Source organism: Lepidochelys kempii, chromosome 1 (assembly GCF_965140285.1).
Source record: "Lepidochelys kempii isolate rLepKem1 chromosome 1, rLepKem1.hap1, whole genome shotgun sequence".
NCBI classification, from domain to species: Eukaryota; Metazoa; Chordata; order Testudines; family Cheloniidae; genus Lepidochelys; species Lepidochelys kempii.
The window spans coordinates 280474993-280492132 of NC_136380.1; the positions used below are offsets into that span (position 1 = coordinate 280474993).

Consider the following 17140-nt stretch of genomic DNA (forward strand, 5'->3'; position numbering starts at 1 on the left):
CAGCCAACAGACTCTGTGGGCTATTAAAGCAGCTGGAATAGCAGGGTTGTGAGAGCACCCAGGCAAGCCACCTGCCCCAGGAGTGATGGAAGCGGCCAAGGGTTGGCGTAGGGCACTCCTGCAGAGAAGTCTCCCTGTACATAGGAGATATTCTTTTGGGGCCCTCGTGATGGCTTTAGAACTCTTCTATACAATCAAAGCTAGTGTAAAGGAGCAGTGGAGCATCCATAAATTGGGTCCCCCCTATGTGCAGGGGTCCCTGTATCGTAATGCACACTGGGCTGTATATGTACAGGCTAAGGGAAAGGAAGGGGTGGGATTTGAGGTTCGGCTTCTATACAGATTGTCCTGTCCTCCTTTGCAGGGCATGAAAGCCACATAAAAGCCTGGTCACACAGACACATTGTACACTGGGCTCAAGATTTGCCCTTTAAATCTGAGAGAGTTGAAGCCTCAAAAGCAGAAATTCATTGAATGGCTTTAGGATCGAGCACTCAAATTTACATGTGAAACAGAATCTCTCATGAAAATAATCCAGAAAACTTTGTTCTCTTTTCCCCCAGAGTTAGAGAGGAGTGCTAGTTTTAGATCTTGTGTTTTGTAAGACTACTTGGGAGTTTTAATTGTCATGGATTTTTGGGAGGTTGATTAGTCATGAGGCCAAGTGTTACATTTTAATGTTTTGTTTTGCTTGGCAACATGGCTAAAAGTCTATTACTTAGAGGCCATTGTTCTAGATGTTTGTATGATTTTTGCTTTTATAAAATGACTACAAACCTGTAATACTGGAAAAAATGAGCAGTCGCTTTGCATTTTTAATACTCTGAGACAATAGATGGCATAGTAGGGCTTTCCTGTAATAGCCATATTCTTTATGTTAGACATAAAAAATTCATGTTAAAGCTTCATAGTCATTCATATATACCTACACACTATATATCTGAGGTACTCCACCTTTTTAGCAGACTGGTAGAGCACCAAAATAGTTTAAGTGGTATTGAGAGAAAATGCCAAAATGAGTTTATTGTAAATAAGAAAATTTACTGGTAAGGATGTTGTCTAGATCAGTAGTGTATTCTGGTGATATGATTCTGATATAACACTTAAAGATTAACTGCTATAAATATGCTAAAATTTATTCAAAATACAAGTTCTGTATTTCTTGCATTTTCAAAGACAGATTTATGTATCTAGTTACATTATGTAGAATTTAGTTTTGAGTTTTCTTATAATTGCATTGATTTTCAATCATAAAATGTTGCAAATGTTCATTTCTTTAATCATTTAATGCAAAAATTAGTGGTTATTAAATATTATTTTAATTTTACTCTTTAGATCATACCTCACTCCTGTTCGGGATGAAGAGTCTGAGTCCCAAAGAAAAGCTAGATCCAGGCAAGCAAGACAGTCCAGAAGATCCACACAGGTACAGTTTTTTGTTCTTTTTTCATTTATAAACACATAAATTGGTGCCAAACTCTGCAATAACCTCATAATTTTTACAGTAAAACGTCAAATACAATGACGGTTCTCACCAGTGTAAACTCAGTACATACCAGCAGATAAAATAATCCACACTACAAACAACAACGCCGCTCCAAATTTAAAACCTCTTCCTCTCAAAATGTTTGGGAGAAAAGAGGGGCCTTCCAGTGTTCCTTTAAGGTTAACAGATCCATACTGGAGGGAAGAAAGCAGAGGTTCCAGCACAGAGTCTTCCGGAAAGCCTCTTCCTGTTGTATAGCAAGGTGGCTCTAGTTGAATGTCTTCATTGATTTCAGCTGTGACAATATGACATGCCTGGGTAATTGGGTCCCAAGCTATTTAGACCTTTAAAACCAACACTTTGAATTCCACAAGCAAACTTACTGGTAGCCATTACATTGTCTGAAACAACATGCAATGTGCTCCAGGCTTGAAACTGTTTGAGAAGCAGGCCTGGCATATTATATTTGCTTCCGTTCCTGAATGGTCCCTTGATTGAGGTGACAGACTTGGACCTGCGTGGTCCCCATCAAAGAGAAAAGTTCAAGCTAGTCTCCCTAGATGTAGATTGGGGGGAAGGGGGGATGTGTGGAGTGCTCTTTGAACATCTAGGACTAACCTAAGATCTAAGAATACTCTGAAGTTTTGTGTATGACTTTTACAAATAATAGTTGTACACTGATTTCAGGCACTGATACAATATTTCAGCTATTTCTCCCAAGCCAACAACAAACAGTATCCTCATCTTATCTGGATTGAGTGGTAGCCAGTTACAACTCCTCTAATCCCTAAAAATCATATAGCCCCTAGTATACGTGTTCCAATGCACTAGCCCATACCAAATGTGAAAGAGAGACAGATCTGGGAGTCCTCAGTATATTGAATATGTTGCAGTCCACATCCTCTCGCTAACTCCTCGGTATCCTCAAATAATAACCAAATAATCATTGCACTTTCTAATCTAAAACCAAACCTATCATCAGATTGACTAATGTCAAGAGAATTTGTAAATTGAAGAAACTATCAGAGCTACCCTACCACAAGTCTGTCCATGCCCTTCCCTGGAAAAAAAAGATTGACAGCAAGATCTTTTTCAAGAGCTGGCTTTATGAAAAGAGGCCACACAACAGTTTCTTTAAGAACAGCTGACACAATGACTTCCGTAGGCAAATGTTGACAGTCTCCACCAATGCTGGACATAATAGGTCCAGCTCACATATGCTAGTCCTTAGTCCCACCTTGCAGGTGGCATCATCAGAATTTCAGTAAGTCACACTGGCTGAAACTCTGAAAGAGAAGACCTGGCATTTTCTTGAGATGTTCTTTTTCCATAGCAGTAGACAGCTTACTCTGGCTCAGATAATTTAATCTTCAAAGTAACATGAAAATTCTTATCTTCAAAGTAACATGAAAATTCTTATCTTCAAAGTAACATGAAAATTCTTAAGGATAAGTTTCAGCCTTTTTCAGGTAAGCAGAAACCACTGTGAGGAAATGTAAGGGTATTAAGTGCTGCAGGCATGATTTTTTCAGATGTGCTGAGGACCCACAACTCCAGTTGTAGTGGAATGTCTGAAGGCTCAACACCTGTTAAATTCAGCAGTCTAAGACAATGAATACTACTGTATTTTCATAAACATTCTCTCTAAAATATTAATAGTGCTTATAATATAGTGGAAAAGATCTAGGGTGGAATTTTCAAAAGTGGCTCCATGATTTAGGAGTGTAATGTCCCATTGAAAATCATATCACAGAAGCAGACATTGTTTATCTGCATTTTAGCAGGTACATGCTGAGGGTACAGAATGAAGAGTAAGTTTTGTTAATTGCAAAATGCAAAAAAAACACTCCAGAGTTAAAAACTTTAAATCCGTTTTAGGAGTTTATAGACTGGCCATCAATAACAGTAAAAACTGAAAGTGAAATGTTGCTTTTTGCTTCTGTTTTTTTCCCACAGGGTGTAACACTGACTGATCTTCAAGAAGCTGAAAAAACTATAGGAAGAAGTCGTCCTACACGAACCAGAGAACAAGAGAATGAAGAAAAGGAGAAGGAGGAGAAGGAAAAACAAGACAAAGAAAAACAGGAGGACAAGAAGGAATCAGAAACTAAAGAGGATGACTTTAGACAAAGATATTCCAGAACTCTTGAGGAGGTATCTCATACTATTCCTTTTAAGTGGTGTAACTGGAATAAAGTGGTATAAATCTTAATTTTTGTTTGGTGGTGCGAAGATTATAATAGACTTAAGTTTTCTTTAGTTATTTAAATGTCTTATGTTAATATTCTTTATTTTTATCTGTGTCCTTTTAATCTTTGGAAATTAATATTTACTTTTTCTCTGCTGAACAGCCCTATCATCGCTATAGGCCAGTTTCAACTCCAACTACTTCATCATCCTCTTCGCTTTCCACCTCCACTAGTTCTCTTTCTACTTCAAGTCAACTAAACAGACCAAACAGCCTTATAGGTATAACTTCTGTTTATCCCAGAAGTGGAACAAAAGAAAATGAGAGAGGTAGGACTATATGTTTTGACTTTTTTCTTTCCTTATTTATTAGAGGCTCTTTTGCCTCTATGGAGGGTCTTAAACTGCATGTGTTATGAGGTAAGGGATTTCTTAAGGCCACTTTAAGAGTCGCTGCCTCCCTAGGATAATTATCTTCTGAAGCAACCATCTTCAAGTGGTGCCTCCCAATATATAATACTTTATTTCCCTCTATCGTGAAGTGATTCTGAATTTGGGTCAGATTTCCATAATACTATGTTGCAATTCTATGAGTTTGCTGAGAGGAAAAGAGTGCTGTTCAAGGAAGCCAAAATCAAAGCAAAGGGGTGCTTTCACCTTGAATGTTTTATTTCTTTTTTTTCTATCTCATCCTTGGTTCACCTTTTAACAGTTTCATTTAAAACCGTGAAGACTGGAAGCACTGAAATAAATAAGTTAGGGTAGTGATTACTACAGTACCTGCTGGCTGTGTATGATTTGTTGTATTAACAGAAGGGTAAACAAATAGTTAAAAATACATTAGAGGAAGTAAATGTTTTGTTTGTGCAACCGTGAATAATACTTATTTTTGTACAAGTTATTGAAAGCATGTGAGAGGTGAAAAATCAGAACTCAAAAGTGAGAGAGTTTGTCAGTAAGGCCCATGCTGACCTCAAACTAAATTTCCATTAAGGAAGAAGGAAGCCCTTAGCACAATCTTAATGAAATCCAGGAAATTTCAGTACATTGTCCTAAAAGAGAGATATATATTTTTGGGGTAAAGAAAGCTTAAATGAACGTAAGTCAATTGCACAGAATTCTTGATGCTATAACTAAAGAAATATTTATGTGAGGAAATGTAGCCTGGTGTTCTTTTATGCTTGTTTCTCTTGAGTCAGATGCCCTCATAATAAAGTAGACAGAAGTTTTAAAGCTTGAATCTTAGAACCAACCTCTAGATTGTTGTCAGAAGTATTCCTATTATATTGAAATATTTTGGTTAGGTGACTGAGGTAGAATGTTACAGAAAGCAATTGGGAAATACAAAAATACTTGCCAGACCACTTTAATGGTGTTTACAACAATATTTCACAACTGTGTTCTGAGCAGGTGTGTGTTACCACGTAATTTATAAAACTGGCTACTGAACTTCTTATTCCAGCAGCTCTAAGATTACCGTGTAAGTTGTATATTACAGAAGATCACATGATTTCTGTGTCATATTTTAAAAATGTTATTCTTAACAGAAGGCCGGAAAAAAGAAGAAGAAAAGGAAGAAGATAAATCACAGTCAAAATCAATAAGAGAAAGACGGCGACCAAGAGAAAAACGAAGATCTACAGGAGTTTCCTTTTGGACTCAAGATGTGAGAAACTGCTAAAACAACTAAACATACGTCTATTTCATAGCATTTAGAATTTATATAAAATTATCACATTAAAATAATAGGAAATAGCTTAGAGTTTTATCAGCATTTCTCAAACTGGGGTCTGCAGATCCCCAGGTACTCTAGGGAATCCGTGGGCCCTTCTGATCAACTCCTCCCCCTCCCTTCCTCAACTGCTCCCCTCCCTCCCAGCGCTTCACACCGGGGAACAGCTGTTCAGCAGCGTGCAGTAGGCGCTGGGAGGAGCAGGGATGGGAAATGCTTTGGGGAGGGGGCAGGAACAGGAGGGGCAGGGGTTGACTGGGAGCAAGAAGAGGTGGGGCGAGGGTGGGGCCTTGGAGGGAAGGGTGGAGTGGGGGCAGGGTCTTGGGGCTGAGCGGCGAACTTGGGGGTCTGTGAAAATTTTTAAATAAAAATGGGGGTTGCCAAAGTTTGAGAACCACTGAGTTATATGATTTAATATGATTCTTTCTGGAAAACCCAGGAAATAAAACATCATGAGATGGATTCAACTATGCCCATACTAGTGGGTGCTTCCAAAAATAGTTGCAGTCTTGCTTGTAACATGTTTTTCTCTATATAAAATGTGTTAGCATGTTGGAGTAGCATGGATTGTTGAGGTCTGTATTGTCTGGGATTTCTTCCCAGGCCATTTAGATTAGTAATACATAGAATGAGATGACCAATACATAGGACATTGTTCCTTATAGAATGAGATGACCACTGTATAGGTTATCATGCCTTTTGCATAAGTGTGGCCACAGCAGTTGTTAAACCCATAGGCCTAGCATGCTTGAAATGACTTTTGCTGATGTACTCAGATATAGTTGTTCTGTATAGGTCTACAAGCTAATGGAGCCCACTTGTAGAGTGCAAGTAAACAATGAAAGCAGCAGTATCTTGGGTTCAGATTTAAACGCATCTAAATTGGGGTGTATTGATCATTCCTTTAGAAAACACCTTATTTTGAAGGGATAACATTTCCACGCAGTAAGCATATCAAATTATAATAATGAAAAAAGAAAAGGAGTACTTGTGGCACCTTAGAGACTAACTAATTTATTTGAGCATGAGCTTTTGTGAGCTACAGCTCACTTCATCGAATGAATTCTAAAACACGTACATGATCATGATGCAATTGGGACAAACCAGAACAGCTTTTATAAACCAAAATCATTCATCTTCAATCTACTAGAATTCTTTGAGCAAATAGTAGATTAAAGAAAACCAGTTGATATAACACATTTGTACTTTTTTGAAGCCTTTGACAAAGTCTGTCTGTCACAAGAGGCATTTAAGAAAACTAAGTCATAGTATAAGAGGTAAAGTATTGACATAATTTAGAAACTGGCTCAGAAACGAAGTGTTGGAATAAATGGTCGATATTCAACATGTCAAAAGATTAACATAAAGTTCTCCTAGGAATCTGGGTAGGATCAATAGGTAAACAAATAATTACTATCACTTACTCTATTTGTACAGTGTCTAGCACAATGAGTTGAGGCACCAAGTGTTACTGTAATACAAATAATAATAATAATATGCCTTTTGGATTGCATACATGGCATGGGTTTTGAGAATGAGAGAAAAGAAATTGAGGATAAAATTCAGAAGAGCCTGATAGGCCCATTCTCTTCTGGATTTCCAGCCTTGATTTCAAAAAAAGGCCCCTCACTCCTCTGAAGAAGCTTGTAGAACTGGTATATAAAACAAATACCTTCCTTGTCCAGTCTATTAAGATAGTGCAGAGAAGAGAGCCCTGACCTCAGCCACTGTCCCAAAGTTGTTTGTGATGTTTTTAAAACTCTTCTGATCTAGAAAGTATTCTAATTTTAGAATGATACTTACACCATAAAAATAATAAAGTTCAGAATCTTTCAAGTGCAGTTGAACCAGTGTCTAGTGGGCAAGAGTAGATATCTTTTTATATCAAGCTCTTTTGCTGCCAGATAATATTAATGGGGGTAGTTTCACAGTTGAGAAACATAAGCAATGGTGATCAATTTAGAACAAAATTCCCTCCCTCTTCTTAATCTACAAACTTAATTTGTGAGAAGTAGATCCGTTATCCTGTGCTCTGCAAATTGCTGTGTATTTATAATTGAAAGTAATTAAGAAAAGTCAATTCTGATCAAATTAACAAGAAGGCCTATACTCCCAATGGTTTCTAAAAATAAGAGTTCAAATGTCTCTTGTAAAAGCAAGTGTTTCCTTATGCCAACTATATAATCCCACTTTCTTCCATTATATATCAGTCTAGTACTGAAAACATCTACTTGTTCAATGTTTCTGCCATTTTGTTTTGTTTAATAGAACAAAGCCATCTAGGAATGTTATGGGATACTTTTGGACAAATTCTTGTCCTTTTGTGTTTGCTTCTGTTGCTTTTATACAGCATATAAACTACAGTTCAAATAGATTTAATTCAAATAAACTCTGGGCAAGTCTACCCTACTGAGCTACATTGGCATAGCTGTACTGATGCAGCTGCACCATTGTAGCACATCTAGGGAAGACATTGTATGCTGACAGGAGAGTGCTCTCCCATTGGCATAATTACTCCGCCTCCTGCTGACATAGCGCTGGTGTGGACAGTGCTTAGGTTGCTGTAATGTGTTGCTCAGAGGGGTGTCTTGTTCACCCCTTTGAGCAATGTAAGTTATATCGACTTAAGCAGTAATGTAGATCAGCCCTCTGTCTTGAATGTTGACCTTAGAAATATGAAATGTTTAAAAACTCTAAATAGCATTTAAAAAGTTTACTATTTTTATTACTACTATTTTCTCCAGAGTGATGAAAATGAACAGGAACACCAGTCTGATTCAGAAGAAGGAACAAATAAGAAAGAAACTCAGGTAATTGTTGGGTATTTTTAATTCAATTGTGATCTCTTAAGACAGATTTTGTTTTAATTTTCTTTCATTGCAGTTAGATTTGGTTATAAGAACACATCTAGTGGGGTATCTGTTGAATCATGTCTTGTTGTTATGTTTCAGTACCAATTCCTTCGCAGTTTTTTGTGTGAAAGATGATGTCTTCTAGCCTATAAATGAACTACAGGCTTTAATGATAGGTTTTAATATATTTTAATAGTGGTTGTTTGCTGCGTATTACCTTCCCCTTTCTTACATTTTAGGTATAGGTAAGTTGAATTTGTTGTAAATGTTGATATTTCTAACTGATGCTTAGGCCAGTAGTTGAGGGAGTTCTTAGTTCTCCTTTGAGTGCTTGCTTGTGTCCATTCCATGTTAAGGGTGTGTGGTCACCACATGCACCGGTGCGGGAAGTTTTTCCCTCAGCAATATCCATAGTGGACTGGCTCTGGCACCCTCTGGAGTGGCGCCCTCATGGCGTGGTATAAGGGGCGCCACCGGCTCCCCGCACCCTCAGTTCTTTCTTGCCGCCAGTGACGGTTCTGGAATGTCTGCTGCTTCGGCTAGCATTGATTCCTTCTCTGTTCTTGTGAATTTTAAAATCCTGTAAAATAGTTCTTCATAGTAGTTTTCTTAGTTCTCAAACTCTTTGTTAGTCCCGAGTGGCTTTAAGCCCTGCGATTGCTGCAGATGGCCTATGCCTGTTAGCAACCCACATACTAGCTGCCTAAGGTGCTTAGGCGAGGGGCACATAAGTGACAAGTGCTGTATCTGGAAGTCCTTCAAACCTAGGATGAGGAAGGAGCATGATATCCATGTGAAAGCGCTCCTAATGGAGTCGGCACTCACTCCAGCACCGGAGCTGTGGTCCGACTCCACACCGTGGCATCCGTGCACAGTACTCCCCTGGTGCCGTCCACAAGCCAGCTCCAGTCTCCCTCCATGGCTCCGGTCAAGAAACTGAAAAAGACTGTGAGGGGAAGATCTCCTACCTTACGCAAGGGAAAGGAGAGGGCAGGGGGCGAGCCAAGAGTCATGTTGGGCAGCTCAACATCCCCCTCGGGAAGTCTCAAGTAGAGCGGTGCAGCCCATCCTATGCCTTACCTATGACTCCAGATAGTGGTGTAGGCCTCAGACAGCTTCAGGTGTCATCGATGCCCAAAGCCGTTCAGGCAGCTCAGGAGATCCTGACGCTCCTGGTGCTGCCCTCACCAGCTCCTGTGGTACTCCGGTCTTGGGGAAGACCCCCTTTGGGACCTATGCGTGTGTCCCCAGCTCAGTGGTACTGTTCCCATCAAGAGGGACGTCCCGCCAGCGTTCACCTGGAGCAGCCATCACACCTCAGGACCGGAGAGGCAGGCTCAGCAGAGCCCTCTTCAGTCCCTGCACTGAGGGCACCAATCGAGGGACTCAAGGCTTACCTCGCTGATAGATTGGTGCAGACCCTTTGAGGCATGTGCCACCAGGCAAGAACTCCTGGATCGGCCCAGACCATCTTCAGGGGCCCGGGACCAATCGGGCACCAGAGACCACCAATCGCCAGGCCCTCATCGCCAGTCTCCAAAAAGGTGGTCTCCCTTCTCAGGACGATCCTCCCAGCAATGGCTCAAAGTAGCTCCCGGTCCAGTTGGATGTCCCGGTACCGGTTGAGTAGTGTGAGGCGTGGATGGCCCGGTATACCCAACGCAGATCCCCTGCAACAATGGCTGGGGACAGTCTAGTCCCAGTCCAGAGACCCCCTGGAAAAGATAGTTACCATTCCCCAGACAATGGTGGACTGACCACAGGACAGTCCTGGAGGGAGTTCCATTCGACAACCCCCCTCACTCCATTGAATTGGTGTCGGATGCCTCTGATCTCAGCTGGGGTGTGCATCTCGGTGATCTCCAGACACGGGGGATATGGTCCCCAGAGGAAGCGCAGTTACACATAAACATCAAAGAATTCCGAGCAGTCCAGCTGGCGTGCAGAGTCTTCCTGCCCCAGCTGTCGGGCAAGGTGGTACGAGTCCTGACGGACCACACAGCCTCGATATTCTACATCAACAGGCAAGGGGGGGAGCTCACTCGTCAGCTCTGTCAGAAGGCGCTCTGTCTATGGGACTTCTGCATCAGCCACAAAATCCACCTGGAAGCTTGTCAACAGGCTGTCCAGACTACTTCCTCCACTTGAGGAACCAGGGCCTGGCACACTCTTCTATTAGAAAAAGGAAAAGGCGGACTTGTGGCACCTTAGAGACTAACAAATTTATTTGAGCATAAGCTTTTGTGAGCTACAGCTCACTTCATCGGATGCATTCCAATGAAGTAAGCTGTAGCTCACGAAAGTTTATGCTCAAATAAATTTGTTAGTCTCTATGGTGCCACAAGTCCTCCTTTTCTTTTTGCAGATACAGACTAACACAGCTGCTACTCTGAAATCTTCCATTAGAGCGCATCTAGCGGAAATCTCCGCTTTTCACCCGCCGATCCAGGGATGGATGGTGTTTTCCCATGACATGATGGTCAGATTCTTGAGAGGGCTCAAGAGACTCTTCCCGCAGGTAGAGTCCTGTACTGTCCTGCAGTGGGATCTTAACTTGGTCCTCTCTAGGCTCACTGGCCCACCCTTTGAGCCACTGAGTTTCTTCTCCCTTTCCCACTTGTCATGGAAGGTTGTGTTCCTGGTGGTGGTGATGCTGGCAAGACGGGTCGCTGAAATTAAAGTCTTGACCTCAGAACCTCCATACATGGTCTTCTACAAAGATAAGGTTCAGTTGTGGCTCCACCCAGCCTTCCATATGAACCAGGATATCTTCCTTCTGGTGTTCTGTCCCAAACCACACAAGACCAGTGAGGAGAGGGTCTTCATGCCCAGGACGTCCAGAGGGCCTTGGCTTTTTACTTGGAACCTACCAAGCATTTCCAAAAATCAACTCAACTCTCCCAGTGTCTTCGCAGAGGTTTCCAGTTGGATTATGTAGTGCATAAGGATCTGTTACAACCTGGCTGGGGTTCTGCCGCCATCGATTGTCAGAACCCCCTTGATGAGGGTGCAGGCGTCTTTGATGGCCTTCCTGGCACACATCCCTATCCAGGACATCTGTAGAGCCGCAACGTCCTCTGTTTACATGTTTACCACTCATTATGCCACCACTCAGCAGGCCAGAGAAGACGCTGGGTTCGGCAGAACTGTATTGCAATCTACACATCCATGAACTCCTACCCACCTTCAGGGGTTCTGCTTTGGAGTCACCTAATATGAAATGGACATGAGCAAGCACTTGAAGAGAAGACCATTACCTTTTCCATAACTGGTTTTCTTTGAGATGTGTTGCTCATGTCCATTTCCTAACCCACCCTTCTTCCCCACTGTCGGAATTTCTGGCAAGAAGGAATTGAGGGTGGGGGGAGCCAGTGGTACCCCTTATACTGCGCCATGCGGGCACCACTCCAGAGGGCGTCAGAGCCGGTCCCCTGCGGATACTGCTGAGGGGAAAAACTTCCAGCACCGGTGCATGGGGCGAGCGCACACACCTAATATGGAATGAACATGAAAAACACATCTCGAACACCAGTTACAGAAAAGCTAACTGTCTGTCTTTTTCTGCCTTGTCAACATCCTTAGTTTCATCTGTTCGGTTTTTCTGGCAAAATTCTTTGCTGTGACTAATGGTGCACAAACTTTGAGTCTTCTACATTTTTCTTGAAGAATACATAAATGAGTGGGTACTAATAACAGTTGGTAATATCACAGGGAAGCTGAAGTGGAGAGCACAATCTACTTGAATTCTTCATTCTAGAAAAATACCAGCACAAGGTTACTAGTCTTCAAGAAAGTATATTATGGGGAATTGACGTAATCTTGTTGCTGTCATAAATATAAAGGGAAGGGTAACCACCTTTCTGTATACAGTGCTATAAAATCTCTCCTGGCCAGAGGCAACATCCTGTTACCTGTAAAGGGTTAAGAAGCTCAGCTAACCTGGCTGGCACGTGACCCAAAGGACCAATAAGGGGACAAGATACTTTCAAATCTTGGGGGTGGAGAAGGCTTTTGTTTGTGCTCTTTATTTACTGGGTTGTTCTCTCTTGGGACTGAGAGAGGCCAGACAGAAATCCATCTTCTCCAACCCATCCTAATCCAAGTCTCCAGTATTGCAACCAGTATAGGTAAGCCAGGCAAGGCAGATTAGTTATCTTTTGTTTTATGTGAATTTTCCCTGTGTTAAGAGGGAGGTTTATTCCTGTTTTCTGTAACTTTAAGGTTTTGCCCATAGGGGGATCCTCTGTGTTTTGAATCTGAATACCCTGTAAAGTATTTTCCATCCTGATTTTACAGAGATGATTTTTACCTTTCTTTTTTTTTTAATAAAATCCTTCTTTTAAGAACCTGACTTATTTTTTCCATTGTTCCAAGATCCAGGGGTTTGGGTCTTTGATGATTTTATAACCAATTGGTTAGGATATTATTCTCAAGCCTCCCCAGGAAAGGGGGTGTATAGGGCTTGGGGGGATATTTTGGGGGAAGATGTCTCCAAGCGGTTTCTTTCCCAGTTCTTTGTTTAAAACGCTAGATGGTGGCAGCATACTGGTCAAGGACAAGGCAAAGTTTGTACCTTGGGGAAGTTTTTAACCTAAGCTGGTAAGAATAAGCTTAGGTGGTCTTTCATGTGGGTCCCCACATCTGTACCCTAGAGTTCAGAGTGGGGAAGGAACCCTGACAGTTGCAAAGGAAGAAAGCTTTGAAATCTGTGAGTGTGGGTGAAAAAAACTATTATATCTTAATCTATACCATCATATGGCATAAGAGAATACATTTCTGTTGACCGAAACATAGAAGTAACACACTAGTGAATCAGTTGTTGTGTTTGTATCAGTGTCATTACACATTCCTCAGCCACTTTGGTTAAATGATTCATTCTGTCCTCTTTTTTGCTGCTTTTGTATCTTTTCTACAAGCCTAATGGATTGTGTGTTCATATTTCCTTTCTTCTTCATCAGTCTTCAGTGCAGATTCTTTGTTGCTCTCAGATCTGTAATTATTCTTTCATGTTGCTACACTGGGCGTTACTTCTTCCTTATTTCTTTCTGTGGAATTGTAGTCTGATATGTGATTATGGTAATTTCAAAGGAGTTACGTGAATATAAAGCCAAAGTAATACAATAGTAAATCAAGCCTAAAATTGTGTAAGTGCTTTTTAATACACTGTGTGTGTGGGCAACTGAATATATTTTTTTAATCTCTTGATGAAAGCATGTAGGTTAGATTCAGAGAGGTGGGGGCAGAGTGATGCAAGCAAAGCTGTGTGGATGCTAACTTGCGGGATTTCATTAATGAACTTCTCAAATAAAGCTACACACTGTACCACTACTAAATGTTGTCCAGAACCTAATTTTTACACAGGATTGGACTGGCTGAACACCATGCTCCTTGTTCATCAAAGAAGAAGTGGTGGGCTAAGTTCTTGCTTTTCCAAATGATGCTACCTCCAGCTGAACCATTTCAGCATGGTGCACAATACAGTAGCCAGGTAGTGTAAGCAAGTTGAGAAACAGATAACTGCGTAAAGAGAATCCCGACAAGGGGTGGGAATAATAATTTTTAAGAAAGTAAAAGGAATATTTGATACAATGAGCCAGGGAAAAAAACAACAAAAAAAACCTGCTAATCGGGCTAGAAACTATATTACTTGTCAGATGCAGGGAAGAAGTGCTTCTTCCAGAAAAGCAGATTCCAGCATCAGAGTTGCAGGAGAACTAGTTGGAAATTGAGCCTCCTTGCTGAAGGGAGGAAAATGTTCACCATAGCATAAACTATCATATAGAATGCCAACATGCTTCATTACTTCCTTTTAGATTTGTTGATAGCTTAACCACTTTAGTGCCTTGTAGGCTGGGAATTTCCCTGCAGCTTCTTAGCTAGGAACTGAATTGTTCTGGAAAACTTAAGCACAACTGGTGTGGGTGAATGAAAAAGCTTTTTGCGTTCTATTCAGAAAGTTTATACTTGCATCTTTGGGGGGGGAAAATGAATGAATGAGTTTTGTTCATACTTATTCTGTAGATAACACTGAGATTTGAGGCAGAGGTGAAATTTGAGAAATCACTTCAGTAATTGTAAAGCTTTAACCGTATGAATCTATCACACTGAGGCTTATCATTTGCCATTAGAACTTCTTAGAAAGCTGAACTGTCTCTAGTTATGGGTCATTTAACTTTGAATGTTCATAACTTAAGTTATTTAAACTCTTTTCTTCAAACATGAATTGTGTGACTGTTGTGTACTGAGTTGTAGGTAGGGTTGTATAACAAATTCTAGCTGGTATTACTACAAACTATATTTTGATTAATTTTGATATTTTAAGGCATACGTATGAGAGTTGGAGGCAGAGTTAAGGTTGATTTTGAAGCTTACCTCTCATTTCCTGGCATATGAGTGCTTAATTTCTCAACCTTACCATTAACACGCATTTTTTGTATGAATAGAGTAGAAGCCAAAGGAGTAGGTGGGGCTCCATTCATGTATTCTGTAATTCTGCAGCCATAGAATTTGCTGCATATTCCATGTCCTGTCACAGAAATGGGCTGCAATGTCCAATCTTTCATTTTTTAAAAATTGTTTGTTGCTTATGGTTGTGGAGAGCACCTTAAAAATATTAACCAGTTCTAAATTTTTGCAGTGTCCTATTACTGAGTCTGCAGACCACTTCAAATAATAGCTCTGAAAATGTGAGAGTTCTCTTCTCCAACAACTGTACCTTCAATTTAGAGTTATGCTTTGTTTATACAAACATCTGGTATATCATCAGAAAATATGGGGACAGCATGAAAATTGGTTTAATATTAAAATAAATAATACAGGGCTATTAAAAACTGTTTTCAAATATAATTGAAGTTGATGTCTGATGCAGCCAGAGTTCTGCAGAATTCAGGTCCATTTTACCAGAGAATACATTGGGTTTGGGGTGTAATTGCTTTGAACTTGTGAAAGTGCTTTTAGTTTGCATCTTGTTCAAAACATTAACCCCACATCTTATATTTGTGTGTTCAAAATATTGTGCAAATTCTGCTGCTTCTTTCTTACCTCTGTTCCCAGCGTTTTCAATGCTGGTATGGGCCTAGAGTTCTGACAGTCTTTTACAATTCAGTCCCATTCTAAGGCTAAGCAGACTTCAAGTCTCTTGTTCCTACAGTTAAATAGCAACCATTCTATTAATAATAATTTGAATCTGAAATCTTAAACTAGTAATTAAATATTTTGTGACAATTTTGGCCATCTCTAAAGAAATCAGATAAGAAAACGTTTTGAATACTGACTTTCGATTGATATGCAGTCTCCTTCCTAAATTCCATGACAAAAAGTGAAATCTCTGCTTCTTTTCAAGTGGTTCTAAATACTGCACATTCTATGAAATAATCATAAACCCTCTGCTGTGTGTGGTGCTTAGAGAGAAGCTGAAAAACTCCTACCTCCAAGGCACCTGTGCACAATTGTTGTGTAAACTTACTGTCCCAAGCACAAAATTTACTTGCCCACCTTTACTATGATGATTAATATTGGAAAAACTGATGTTTTTCTCACTTCTGCATACCCAAACCACCAGTCCCAATAATCCATACAGGTTATGAGGGAAATAAAAATTCATAACATGTTTTTGAAAATATTTAAATACAGTTTGAAATCATTTGATTTTGCTGCTTATTTTACATATTGGTCAGAAAATAAAAATCATTTGAGATAATGAAGTTCTCTGTTACTCCCTTAAGTGGTGCTGCTGATGCTTTCATTGCCTAGTGAAGTTACAAGACAGAGATAGAAGATGGCAGTTATAAAGTTCTGACAGCCTTGGCGGTAACTCAAGAATTTAAACTGAAGGGAAGAGGTCAAGAACAAGTCTTGCAGATGCTACAAAGAAAGTTGAAATAGACTTTAAACAGAATGGTTTCTGGCATGAACTCTGTAAGGAACCTGACAAATGAGTTAAATATTTTTCAACATCAGAGGTCTTTGAAAAGTTGTTTATAATAAGTCCTCAGTCTACGCTTTGATGTTCCCTGTACAGAACTGCATTTTCACTAGTTAGCTGATAATTCATCCCTATTTTTTTTTAAAGAAAAAAAGACAAACAGCAAGAGTTTATAACTTGAAGGTCATCATAATATAATTTTACTTCAGCTCTTCTGTGCCAGGAGCAAGGATTTCCCAATACAGCACATAAATTCAAAATACCTTGCTACTTATAGGAAATCTGTGCTCTCACAAGGAAGATAAACTTAGACCCACACAAGAAATAAAGATAAATTGCTGAGTAAACTGGGGAAAAAAACCCAAAAAACCCTTGTCTGCAAATGGTTCTGCAATACCTCAGTCTAAAATATTAAAGGTCTTTCTTTGAAGCCCTATATTTAATTACAGTATACCAGTACTGTTCACTGCTCTCTATGCTCATTTTCTGAATTGGTATCCCTTTGTAGTCTCAATTTCAAGAGGGAATGCATTGGTCTGGAATACAATTCATCAGTGTAGCATTGTGCTAGAGAAATGCTACAGGTTGATTACCAATAACGTCTGTTATTCTAAGTGTCAAGTTCTAGAAACCCTTAAATTGGTTTGAATGCTGAGTAGGGACAGAGAGGGGGTTAGGAAGCAGTGCTGCCTGTAAGCCAGGACTCAGTGAAAATAAGCACATCCATTTTCTGCACTGGTGAATCAGATCTGTTTTTTGTGAATACAAGCCAAGGAAAGACTGAAAAGTTTTGTCCAAATTGATCATTTGTCATATCACTAGCAATGAAATCTTTTCAGAACTAGGATGGATTTCAAGGAGGAAGGTGACAAAATAATGTAACTAGTAGAAGTTACTTCAGTAGTTAAGTTGTCATAAACACTGATTTTTATAATGTGAATTCCAGAGCAATATCACTG

At 40.1% G+C, this 17140-nt stretch overlaps 1 protein-coding gene across 8 annotated transcripts in view; it reads left to right on the top strand.

Annotated features, from left to right (window-relative positions):
* Window positions 1-17140, top strand: part of PPP1R12A (protein phosphatase 1 regulatory subunit 12A) — a 221737-nt gene that overhangs the window by 167236 nt on the left and 37361 nt on the right. For all 8 annotated transcript variants that reach the window (XM_073327673.2, XM_073327672.2, XM_073327674.2 and 5 more), the window contains 5 exons: window positions 1336-1426; window positions 3443-3640; window positions 3838-4003; window positions 5221-5339; window positions 8150-8215. In XM_073327673.2, coding sequence (XP_073183774.1) covers window positions 1336-1426; window positions 3443-3640; window positions 3838-4003; window positions 5221-5339; window positions 8150-8215 — 640 coding nt within the window. The remainder of the gene's footprint in view (window positions 1-1335; window positions 1427-3442; window positions 3641-3837; window positions 4004-5220; window positions 5340-8149; window positions 8216-17140) is intronic.